The sequence below is a fragment of the Bos javanicus genome, chromosome 7 (genome assembly GCF_032452875.1).
Source record: "Bos javanicus breed banteng chromosome 7, ARS-OSU_banteng_1.0, whole genome shotgun sequence".
Taxonomy (NCBI): domain Eukaryota; kingdom Metazoa; phylum Chordata; class Mammalia; order Artiodactyla; family Bovidae; genus Bos; species Bos javanicus.
This window is the reverse complement of record NC_083874.1, coordinates 41,749,515-41,762,703: the sequence shown is the minus strand read 5'-3', so window position 1 is coordinate 41,762,703 and position 13,189 is coordinate 41,749,515. Positions and strand designations below refer to the sequence as shown.

General features: G+C 37.1%; 1 protein-coding gene across 1 annotated transcript; it reads left to right on the top strand.

Annotated features, from left to right (window-relative positions):
* Positions 1–5,981: 5,981 nt before the first annotated feature.
* LOC133252125 (olfactory receptor 2G6) lies at positions 5,982–6,920 on the top strand. Its single transcript, XM_061424842.1, has one exon. The coding sequence runs from the start codon at positions 5,982–5,984 to the stop codon at positions 6,918–6,920; it is 939 nt and encodes a 312-aa protein (XP_061280826.1).
* Positions 6,921–13,189: the final 6,269 nt, after the last annotated feature.

The following is a 13,189-nucleotide window of genomic DNA, read 5'->3' as shown; positions in this document are numbered from 1 at the left end:
GGGTTTGGTCATTATAGTTTTATTGGTTTTCACTGGCAGTACCACCATTCCTATTGTCTTCATGATGCTTGTAAATTTATGTTGGTGTCTATATATTTGAGCATCTCTTCCACTCTTTACAAGCTCATTTTGGCAAAGACCAAAAGACCTTTACCCAATCATCCCTACCTGGTGTTCCAGCCAAGATAGTTTGTAATATACATGGGGAAGTGGGGCATTCTGCTAGTCTCTGATGAAGTGGGGTTAATGCCTGGACTTTGAGGTCAGCTAGGACCTCTGCCTAAGTTTTAGTTGAGAAGACCTAATGGCTGGCCTCTGTGATCTGATGGTTCCACTGACTGAGCTCCTTTATCAAGTAGGGCCTCTGGCTGGGCTTTCTGGGACAGTAACACCACTGACTATTCTCTAGTGGGTTCTCTGGCTGGGCCCTGCAATAGGGAATAACAGTTGACTGGACTTTGTATTCAAGCAGGGCCACTTATTAGGTAACATAATCAGGCAGGAATGCATGCTGTGATTTCTGACCAGGCAGTGTCACAGGCTAGATTCTGCAAATGAATGAGACTGCAGGCTGAGCTCTTTGAATAGGCAATACTGCTGGCTAAATTATGTGATCATGCAGAGTTACCATTGCAATCACCCCTTGTCAGATGGTGCCACAGGCTATACTCCAAGTCCGGGTGATGATACTGATTGGGCTCTATTTTCAGAAGAGCTGTACTCTGGGTGTGAACAGAGGTACAGACTGGACTCTGTGATCAGATAGGTTCAGTGGCTGTGCTTCATTGTGTGGGGTCACTGGAGTCCCAGGTAGGATGATACCTCTGACTATACCACACATTTGGATGGGGCTGCAGGTTGAGATATGCATTTGAATAGGGTTGCAACTCTGAAGAAAGCTGCTCTGCAGTCAGATGGGGTTGTAGGCTTGTCTCCATCAATGGACTGAACTACCATTTAGGAACCTTAGCCAAGCAGAACTGCTGACTGTGCATACTAGTCGTATGGGGCTGCAGTTTGTCTTCACAAATGCATGAAGCTGCTGGTTTGGCTCTCTGGTAAGGGAGAATTTTCAGCCATAAAGAAGGTTGCTGTTGTTCAGTCACTCAGTGGTGTCCAACTCTTTGCAACCCCATGGACTGCAGCACACCAAGCTTCCCTGTCCTTCACTATCTCTCTGAATTTTCTCACTTATGTCCTTTGAGTCAATGATGCTATCCAACCGTCTCATCCTCTGTCACCTTCTTCTCCTGTCTTCAATCTTTCTCAGCATCAGGATCTTTTCCAGTGAGTCAGCATTTCATATCAGGTGGCTAAAGTATTGGAGCTTCAGCTTCAGCATCAGTCCTTCCAATGAATATTCAGGGTTGACTTCCTTTAGGACGGTCTGGTTTGATCTCCTTGCAGTCCCAGGGACTCTCAAGAGTCTTTTCCAGCACCACAGTTCAAAAGCATCAATTCTTCAGCACTCAGCCTTCTTTATGGTCCAACTCTCACATCCATACATGACTATTGGAAAAACTGTAGCTTTGACTAGATGGCTCTTTATTGGCAAAGTAATGTCTCTGCTTTTTAATTACATAGTCTACGTTTATCATAACTTTTCTTCCAAGGAGCAAGTGTCTTTTAATTTCATGGCTGCAGTCACCATCCACAGTGATTTTGAAGCCCAAGAAAATAAAGTCTTTCATTGTTTCCATTGTTTCCCCATCTATTTGCCATGAAGTGATGGGACGTGATGCCATGATCTTTGTTTTTTGAGTATTGAGTTTAAACCAGCTTTTTCACTCTCTTCTTTTACTTTCATCAGGAGGCTCTTTATTTCCTCTTTGCTTTCTGCCATTAAAGTTGTATCATCTGCATATCTGAGGTTATTGGTATTTTTCCCACCAGTCTTGACTCCAGCTTGTGCTCCATCTAGCCCGGCATTTCGCATGATGTACTCTGCATACAAGTTTAATAAGCAGGGTGACAATATACAGACTTGACATACTCCTTTCCCAATTTTGAACCAGTCTGTTTTTCCATGTCTGGTTCTAACTGTTGCTTTATGACCTGCATACAGGTTTCTCAGGACACAGGTAGGGTGATCTGGGATTCCCATCTCTTTAAGAATTCTCCACAGTTTGTTGTGATCCACACAGTCAAAGTCTTTAGCATAGTTGGGAAGCAGAAGTAGACTTCTTTTCTGGAATTCCTTAACTTTTTCTATGATCCAACAGATGTTGGCAATTTGATCTCTGGTTCCTCTGCCTTTTCAAAATCCAGCTTGTACATCTGGGATTTCTTTGTTCATGTGCTGTTGAAGCCCAGCTTGAAACATTTTGAGCATTACCTTGCTAGCATATGAAATGAGCATAACTGTGGTTCGAAAATTTAGTTTGAAAATGTAGTCTGAACACTCTTTGGCAATGCCCTTCTTTGGGATTGGAATGAAAAACTGATCTTTTCTAGCCCTGTGGCCACTGTTTTTTCAACTTTGCTGGCACGTTTACATTGCATTATCTTGCATCATTATCAGATTGATTCCATGGGGTTGTAGCCATTGAGAATCCTTTCCTGGTTTCTGTTCCTTTGTTGTGTGAACACCTACATTCTTCTCTAAACCGCACTTCTTAACACTTTCTCATCCTTTGCCATGACTGGGATAATAATTTCCTTAGTTTAGATAATGCTACTTTAATAGCTCTACCAGTCCCTTGCCAGAGTTTCCTCTACACATTTTTCCTGATTGCTCCCTGCCTCCTTGTCCATTAGACGTGTGCATAACTGTTTACAAAATAGTAAGAACTTCATTTAAAGGGGAATTATTTTTGATATTTTGGGGGTGTTGCCCACATCAGTGACATTGAATAACCTCTTCTTCCCTTCAAGGCCTACTGGTCCCATTCTGGGATTTCTGCAACAGTTCTGATGAATGTCAGTACCTTTTTTCTTTATTACATTTAATTTGGTGAGGTTTTGTTTGTTTTGTTCCTGATGATAATGAAGGTACAATGTTAGCCATTGTTTGAAATGTTTAGTATATATTTTCAAAATAACAGTAGAAATATTAAGATTAGAAGATTATCCAAAGTGTTTACCAGCAACTAGAATTTCCTTTTTTATATTTGAAATTTTTTACTTTGTTCCCCTCTGTAAAGAAGGAGGTGATTGGGGGAAGAGTGAAAAAAATTTTCAATTTGGGAACTCTGGCAGAGGTGCAGGTGCTAGATGATAGTGATTGGAAGGGAAGTGGTGGGGAAGATCATAAAGGGACTTTGGCACGCACACACACACACACACACACACACACACACCATCTTGATTTTCATATACATTTTCTAGGCGGCTCAAATGGTAAAGAATCTGCCTGGAATGCAGGAGACCTGGGTTGGATCCCTGGGTCGGGAAGTTCCCCTGGAGAAGGAAGGGGCTACCCACTCCAGTATTCCTGTCTGGAGAATTCTATGGACAGAGAAGCCTGAGGGGCTACAGTCCATGGGGTTGCAAAGACTCAGATATGACTGAGCAATTAACAAATTCTTGTATTCAGTTCAGTTCAGTCGCTCATTGTGTCCGACTCTTTGCAACCCCATGGACTGCAGCACACCAGGCTTCCCTGTCCATCACCACTCCTTGAGCTTACTTAAACTCATGTCCATAGAGTCGGTGATGCCATCCAACCATCTCATCCTCTGTCGTCCCCTTCTCCTCCTGCCTTCAATCTTTCCCAGCATCAGGGGCTTTTCCAATGAGTCAGTTCTTTCCATCAGGTGGCCAAAGTATTGGAGTTTCAGCTTCAGCATCAGTCCTTCATATGAATATTCAGGACTGATTTCCTTTAGGATGGACTGGTTGGATCTCCTTGCAGTCCAAGGGACTCTCACAAGTCTTCTGCAACACCACAGTCTGTTAGCAAAACTAATAACTAAAACTGTAAGCAAAGTGCTTATAGACCAATTTTTCCCCCTTCTTTCATCTATATTATTCTAGTTCAAATAAAACACTATTTTTCATATTTTTCCTTAACTACAGAGGGATTTTGTTGTATTTTGTTTCCACATTATATTAAAGAAAGTCTTAAACTCCACAGATTGTAAACTTGAATAAATATACAGATTTTTTTAGATAAGACAATATTCTGTGAACATTTGGTATATATAATTATGTATTGTTTCATATATCACATACCTCATTGCATCACATATAATTTTATATATATGTATGTATATATATTTATAAATTATGTAAATACAGTAGATTATGTTATATATAATAACAAATTATATATATAATTATATATAACACACATATATGTGTTATATATAATATATATAACATATATATATTATATAACATATAATATATTATATATAACATATGTTAATAATATATATTATATAATATATATAATAACAAATTATAACCAACTTTAATGGCAAACAATAAAATAAATCACATTTCTCACATGATGAAAGCTTACATAATCTTTGAAAGTTAGATATTTTTGATGTGTTTTAAACTTTTGATATAACATAAAAATATAAGATTTGGATATATAGTAAGTATAAACAGCATAAAGTATTGAAAATTATAAAAATAGATATGTATTTACTTAAAGAAATTATTAATTTATAATTTGACTACCACCAGTTTAATATTTATTCCCATTATAATAGTAAATATGTAAATTTTTATTAATGTTTACAGGTGTTGAGCAAGGAGTATGGAGATGAAAGTAAGTTTTTTAATATCACTAAGTTGTTTCTTCTGGTATACTAAGCAGTTAACAGTAATCATTTTTAAGTGAAGATATCATAAGTAAATATTATTTAAAAAATTTGTTTTTATTATTAAAATATTATATACTAAAATGTAATGTGTTTAAAGTACATTTTCAAATGAAATAATAAACAATTAGGTGAATATAAGCAGCATTAAATTATTTCAAAAATACTTTTTCAACTATTGTATTTTAATAAAAAAAGATATGAAAATTTTAAGTGGAAATACCTATAAAGGAGAGAGACAAGATAGACTACTTCTCTAACTCATCTGTAAATACTTGTAAGCTACTCTACAATAATCAAAAAATGTTAAAAATTATTGGGAAGGCGGTAATTGAAGAGAAGGAGGTGGGAAGTGAAGAAGGAACCATGGAATAATGTGTGTGTGAGAGACTGCTAACTGCGTATTTAGTTAAAAATGTCTGCAGCTTAAACTCTGCGTTAAGTCAATGGCAGTGTCCAAACAAATTAGTGGGTGTCATGGTGATGCTATTGTTTTTCTCATCTAGTCTCTTTCCTCTCTTCTCAAGACCACCCACCTCTTTAGAGTTCCCTTCTCTGCCACATTGGTTCAAACTTCTTTCCATGCCTGGGATATGTCACCACTACTCGCATCTAACCTATATTCTCTCCACATATAACTGTTATTTTTCCCAATGTCTCCTCCATATTTGTCTGCCATTGGATAATTTTTTATTTTTTTATTTTCTTTCTTTCTTTTTTTTTTTTGGATAATTTTTTTTTAGAAAACAATAGCAGACTGTTCCAGGAGTCTGCAACCACTATTGATAGAATCAGTCAGTTCAGTCACTCAGTCGTGTCCAACTCTTTGTGACCCCATGAATTGATAGAATAGAGTCTCACAAATGCACATTACTAAATTTACAGAGATGTCTCTGCTAGATGAAGAATGTAAAGCAGATGATACCCTTTTGAATTAAGAACGAAAAGAATCAGGCATTGTGATGGTGTCTGTGTTAGAGTTCCTCCTATTAGGGTGGAATCTGCTTCAAGAAAACATGGGGAGAGGTATTTTCTGTCAAAAATATACATTGAGGAAACTGCTATCATTCTTTCACAACATGGTTGAATGTTGTAAGAGAAAAATAATCATATTGGAATATTGGAAACAATTACAGTTTACTAATATTCACCTCCTCACTTTCTATCTCCAGAGTATAAACCCTTTTATGAATTGAAGGCTGCAAGATAATGGAAGAAAGCAACAGCAGCTCTGAAAAAGGGTTTCTTCTTCTGGGATTTTCTGATCAGCCCCAACTAGAGAGAATACTCTTTGTTATAATTTTGCTCTTCTACATCTTAAACCTACTGGGAAACACTGCCATCATTTTAGTTTCTTACTTGGACCCCAAACTCCACACTCCAATGTACTTTTTCCTCAGCAACCTCTCTTGTGTAGACATCTGCTTCACCACCAGTGTTGCCCCACAGTTGCTGGTTACCATGAATAAGAAAGACAAGAACATGAGCTATGGCGGATGCGTGGCCCAGCTCTATGTAGCCACCGGGCTGGGGTCCTCTGAGTGTATTCTCCTAGCGGTCATGGCTTATGATCGCTATGCTGCTGTCTGCCGGCCTCTGCACTACACCACCATTGTGCATCCTCAGCTTTGTGCATCCCTGGCCAGCACAGCGTGGCTCAGTGGCCTCATCACCTCCCTTATTCAGTGCTCCCTTACTGTGCAGCTGCCTCTTTGTGGTCATCGCAAATTGGACCATATTTTTTGTGAGGTGCCAGTGCTCATAAAACTGGCCTGTGTGGACACAACTTTCAATGAAGTAGAACTATTCGTGGCCAGTGTAATCTTTCTAATTGTCCCTGTGTCACTCATTTTAGTCTCCTATGGCTTTATAACGCAAGCGGTGTTGAGGATTAAATCAACAGCAGGGCGTAGCAAGGCCTTTGGGACTTGCTCCTCCCACCTGCTTGTGGTCATCATTTTCTATGGAACCATCATTTTCATGTACCTTCAGCCAGCTAAAAGTAGCTCCAAAAACCAGGGAAAGTTTGTCTCCCTTTTCTACACCATAGTCACCCCACTTTTAAACCCCATTATCTATACTCTGAGAAACAAAGATGTGAAAGGGGCCATGAGGACACTGGTAATGGGAAATGCTTTCAGTTCATAAAGGGTATGAGCTGTAGGTATAATTTTAGTGGATTAGTTGTAGTTTATGGATTATTTGTTCTAAGTGCAATTTTCTTATTCAATGCTGTAAGAGATAGTAAAAGACACAGAACTCTACAAGAAGCTAATATTCTCGAGTCACAATAGTGTTTCATTTTTTCCAAACATTCTTCTCATGAAGTCCAAGATTCTATGCTCTATCTAGAGAAAACTCTTTGCTCTTCCTCCACTATGCCATCAACTTTCATACACAAATTATTTCACCCTGGAATACTGGTCTATTTCGTAAATCTCTGCTTATCTCTAAAATCTACAATAAATTTTACCTGTACTCTTGAGTTTTCTTGAAACTTGATCCATCTAATCCTCTGGGTAAAACTGGCTCATAATATATGTTTCCTTAAAACATGAAGCATTCTCTCTCTCTCTAATAATATAGAGACCATTTTGGAAATAATATATAACCACTTACCCACAATGTCATCTTAAACCAGAGACTGGACAAGCCTTATTATACTGGCTCATTTATATTATGAAAAAATATAAAACAGAATTATGATACATTGATAACATTTATGATGCAAATTTTCACTTTATTATTTTACAAAAGTGATAGAATAAATAATATTTCATTAAACAGATCAGTCCATATATAATTTAGAGTTGTTCCCCTTTTCTTTAAAGGGATTAGAAGTCGAGTGAAAGTGACAGAGTGTGTATCATTCTCTCTGTCTCTTTCTCTCAAAAAGAGCAGAATTGATCAATTTGTCAATCTCCAGTATTTTAAGAGAACTGTGCAACTAGAGAGAGATTAATTTAATCTACATATTAAGTTCACTTCCATCTTTCATAATAATTTCAAGGTAAAAAAAACCCGTGAAAACAATGAAGACAAAAAAATCAAATTCATACGTGACTTAGACTTATGATTACAGAGAGGAAAACTGAGGCTCATTTAAATTCAGTTGGTACTAGAACATTGCTGTCAGTCTATAAATATTACGGATAAAGTTTGGAGCTGTTTCTACTGCCAAAGCCTAGATTGAAGGCAAAATGGCTGCACCCAAAAGGAAAAAAAAACATGTAGAGAATTTTCTGAGTGAATTACTGAGTGAATCAGTAATGCCTCTGCAAACAACCTCTGCCCAATTTACATCTATCTAACATCTTTATAGGAAATAAAATGACTACTATTTAACAGAAAGAAGAATCATAAAGGTCTGATTGAATTTGTCTTCTAGAAGTTTCTTAAGTGAGTTCCCCACTCAGTAATGGAAGGAAGAGTTGGGAATTCAATTGAACATGTTTTTAGAAATGCACACTTTTGTTTATAATGCCTAAGGAGAGAAGACGTTCTGTAGGAAAGCTCATACTTATAAAAACATCACTTTTTTATACCCAGAAAAGCACAACACAGGAAAGAACATACATATGTCAGAATCTAAATAAATTTAAACAAAATAAAGCCCCTATGACACAAAATTTTACAATTAATAAAAAATTAAAAAAATAAAACAAAAAACAGTTAAACTTTTTTCTGGATATTTAGGACTCTGAATCACCACATGTGGAGAGCCCAGACTCTATGCTGTGAAACATCTCTACAAATTCTAATACCCTGTGGAGGAGAGAAATGCCATCCTTGAGATCCTTAGTAAGGGCTACGACAAAGTGCTGGCCAGAGGTCTCCCAGGAAATATCTGTAGATGCTCATTCTGAAGGGCATGTGTGGGAACCTAGGTTGGAGGCCTTGAGGATGACCCCAAACTGAACCCCTCTTCAAGAGCCACATGGACGATCTTCAAGGACAGCAACAGTTGCTACCATAATAAATCGAATAGCTGTCAAGAAATACTTGGCAGCCAACCTCAGGAAAAGAACTTAAAAAAAAAAAAAAGGATAAACAGCTGAAAAATGAGAGGAAAAAAATGTTTGAAGTAAAGGAAGTAAACAATAGATAGGACTACTCTGAGAAAAAACAAATGCAAGGACGAAATAACAACAACAAAACCAACACTTAAAGGTAATATGAAAAAAATTTCTATTGGAAAAAATAAAATTTTTATGTATGATTACTTAAATGCTAATATAATTCATAAAAAAGTATAGATAGAATGAAATAAAGAGAAATACACTATTTTCTACAACCAAAAAATAATAGGCATAACTCTTCAAAAAGAAATCAATAAATAACATAAAGAGTGGTAACACATATGGAAAGAAAAATTAATAAAAAGTCTCATTGTTAGATGAAAATGTAAACATATTTGAAAAAACATGCCACTATTTTTTCTGTATTTAATGCAGGGTTTTCTATGTTAATATGTTTACATTGATTTTGCAATATACAATTCTATACTATATTTTAAAATTTATAATATTCTAAGTTTTCCTATAATGATTGAATAATCTCAAAAAAACCCATGGTTTATTTTTTAAAAGTTTCTCCATAGTTTGCTTACAGTTTTTCTGTTGATTAATAACTGGAGTAAGCATCAGTTCAGTTTAGTTCAGTCACTCAGTCATGTCCGACTCTTTGCGACCCCAGGAATTGCAGCACGCCAGGCCTCCCTGTCCATCACCAACTCCTGGAGTTCACTCAGACTCATGTCCATCAAGTCGATGAAGCCATCCAGCCATCTTATCCTCTGTCGTCCCCCTGTCCTCATGCGCCTAATCCCTCCTAGCATCAGAGTCTTTTCCAATGAGTCAACTCTTCGCATGAGGTGGCCAAAGTATTGGAGTTTCAGTTTTGGCATCAGTCCTTCCAATGAACACCCAGGACTGATCTCCTTTAGAATGGACTGGTTGGATCTCCTTGCAGTCCAAGGGACTCTCAAGAGTCTTCTCTTCACATTTGTAGTCTATGTTTATTGTCATATATTGATAAGGCACTTTTAAACATATATATATTTTATTGAAATATAGTCGACTTACAGTGTTTCAGGGGCAGAGCAAGGTGATTCAATTATACATATACATGTATATTATTTTTGAGATTATTTTCAGTCATAGATTATTATAAGACATTAACTAAGGTTCCTTATGCTGTAAAGTAAACCTTTGTTGCTTGTTGCATATCTATTTTTTAATTAGATATCTAGCATTTTATTCATACTAAGTCAAACATGTGGAATCAAAATGTCATAAATTTTTTAGTTAGGCAAAAATTCTTGAGTTTTATAAAATATATATATTACACACACACACATATATATACAGAAGCTTTTCTATTACACTTGATAGAGGCTTGAGAAAGAACATCAAAATAAGACAGATTGGAGAACATAAGCAAAATGAAATGGGATTATTGAATGTAAAATAGAAAAAGTGAAACAAACTAGATAAAAGTAAAAGATCATCATATAGTGCAGTTGTTTTTAAACATGAATACTCATTAGAAACATATCTGCAAGTCTGGAGAAAGAAGGCAATACCTGAGCATTTGTATTTTTAAAAAAATTCCAAGAGAATTTTGATATGCATCTGGACTTTAAAAAGTGATTACATGTTTTTCTATGAAATGGTAGTTTTGTTGATATAGAGTTCTATTATTTTTTTTATTGACCAGCCTGGTGTGCTGCAGTCCATGCAGTTGCAAAGAGTCAGACACAACTGAGCAACTGAACTGAACTGAATCATGATACAAAGCAGTTAAGTGAGTAATAGTTACACAATCACAATAGTAATGTATGTTTATCAGTTCTCACAATCAATAGCCAGATAAAACATAAAAGATAATTACAATTGCAAGCCATAGTAGGAACACAATTCAGTTTAGTTCATTTCAGTTGCTCAGCTGTGTCCAACTCTTTGTGACCCCATGGACTGCAGCACGCCAGGCTTCCCTGTCCATCACCAACTCCTGGAGCTTGCTCAAACTTGTGTCCATTGAAGTCAGTGATGTCATCCAACCATCTCATCTCTATAGTCCCCTTCTCCTCCTGCCTTCAATCTTTTCCAGCATCAGGGTCTTTTCCAATGAGTCATTTCTTCACATCAGGTGACCAAAGTATTGGAGCTTCAGCTTCAGCATCAGTCCTTCCATTGAATATTCATGACTGATTTCCTTTAGGATGGACTGGTTGGATCTCCTTGCAGTCCAAGGGACTCTCAAGAGTCTTCTCCAACACCACAGTTCAAAAGCATCAATTCTTGTGTGTTCAGCTTTCTTTATACTCCAACTCTCACATCCATACATGACTACTGGAAAAACCACAGCTTTGACTAGACAGATATTTGTTGGTAAAGTAATGTCTCTGCTTTTTAATATGCTGTCTAGATTGATCATAGTTTTCTTCCAAGAAGCAAGCATCTTTTAATTTTATGGCTGCAGTCACCATCCACAATGATTTTGGATCCCAAGAAAAGAAAGTCTGTTACTGTTTCCATTGTTTCTCCATCTATTTGCCATGTAGTGATGGGCCCAGATACCATGATCTTAGTTTTTTGAATGTTGAGTTTTAAGTGAGCTTTTTCACTCTCTTGGGCACCTGATGCGAAGAGCTGACTCATTGGAAAAGACCCCGATGTTGGGAAAGATTGAGGGCAGGAGGAGAAGGGGACAACAGAGGATGAGATGGTTGGATAGCATCACCAACTCGATGGACATGGGTTTAGGCGGACTCCGGGAGTTGGTGATGGACAGGGAAACCTGGTGTACTGTGGTTCATGGGGTTGCAAAGAGTCGGACATGACTGAGCAACTGAACTGAACTTTCACTCTCTGCTTTCACTTTCATCAAGATGCTCTTTAGTTTCTTTTCTCTTATAAGGGTGGTGTCATCTGCATATCTGAAGTTATTGATATTTCTCCAAGCAATCTTGATTCAAGCTTATACTTCATCCAGGCAGCATTTCACATACTCTGCATATAAGTTAAATGATCAGGGTGACAATATACAGCCTTGATGTACTCCTTTCCCAAATTGGAACTAGTCCATGGTTAACAATATAAAATAATTGCATACAATTTGGGAGGGTCAAACAGAGTTATGTGGTAAGTGGAAGTGCATATATGTACATGTATTCCACCGAGGAAGTCTATGTCTTTTGGTTGGTGCATTTAACCCATTTACATTTAAGATAATTATTGCTGTTCATGATCCTATTGCCATTTTCTTATTTTTTGGAGTTTTATTTTCTGTAGATCTTTTCCTACCCTTGTGTTTCCTGCCTAGAGACATTATTTTAGCTTTTGTTGTAAAGCTGGTTTGGTGGTGCTGAATTCTATTAATTTTTGCTTGTCTGGAAAGTTTTTTATGTATCTATCACACCTGAAGGAGAGTCTTGCTGGGTAGAGTATTCTTGGTTGGAGGTTCTTCCCTTTCATCACTTTAAATATATCGTGCCATTCCCTTCTGGCTTGTAGAGTTTCTGTTGAGAAATCAGCTGATAGCCTTTTGGAAGTTACTTCTTATGTTGTTACTTTTCCCTTATTGCTTTTAATATTTTATCTCTGTATTTAATTTTTGTCAGTTTGATTACTATGGGTCTCAATGTGCTCCTCCTTGGGTTTATCCTTTCTGGGACTCTCTGTGCTTTCTGGACTTGGTTAACTATTTCCTTTCCCATGTTTGGGAAGTTTTCAAGCTATTATCTCTTCAAATATTTTCTCAGGTCCTTTTTTTTTCTGTTATGTGAATATTGATGTGTTTAATTTTTCCAAGAGCTCTCTTAGGCTGTCTTCATTTCTCTTCATTCTTTTAATATTCTGTTCTGTGGCAGTGAGTTCCACCATTCTGTCCTCCAGGTCATTTATCTGTTCTGCCTCAGTTATTCTGCTATTGATTCCTTCCAGTGTATTATTAATCTCTGTTTGTTTGTTTTTTTTCGGTTCTTCTAGGTCTTTGGTAAACATTTTGAGCATCTTCTCGATCTTTGCCTTCATTCTTTTCCCTAGATCCTGGATCATCTTCACTATCATTATTTTGAATTCTTTTTCTGGAAGGATGCCTATCTCCATTTAGTTGTTCTTCTGAGATTTTATCTTGTCCCTTCATCTGGGGCATAACTTTCTGCTTTATTGTTGTGATTAATTCTCTGCAATATGGTTTTTATTTTGGCCACTGTGCGCTGTGAGACTGTGCTTTTTCTTGCTTCTTCTGTCTGCCCTCTGATGGATGAGGCTAAGAGGTTTTGTAAACTTCCTGATGGGAGAGACTGGTGATAGGGAAAACTGAGTCTTGCTCTTGTGGTCAGGACCTTGCTCAGTAAAACTTTAATCCAATTATCTGCTGATGGGTGGGTTTGCACTCCCTTCCTGGTAGTT

Excerpts from the sequence above, each read along its gene's own strand:
- LOC133252125 (XM_061424842.1), top strand. The coding sequence starts at position 5,982 with ATGGAAGAAAGCAACAGCAGCTCTGAAAAAGGGTTTCTTCTTCTGGGA.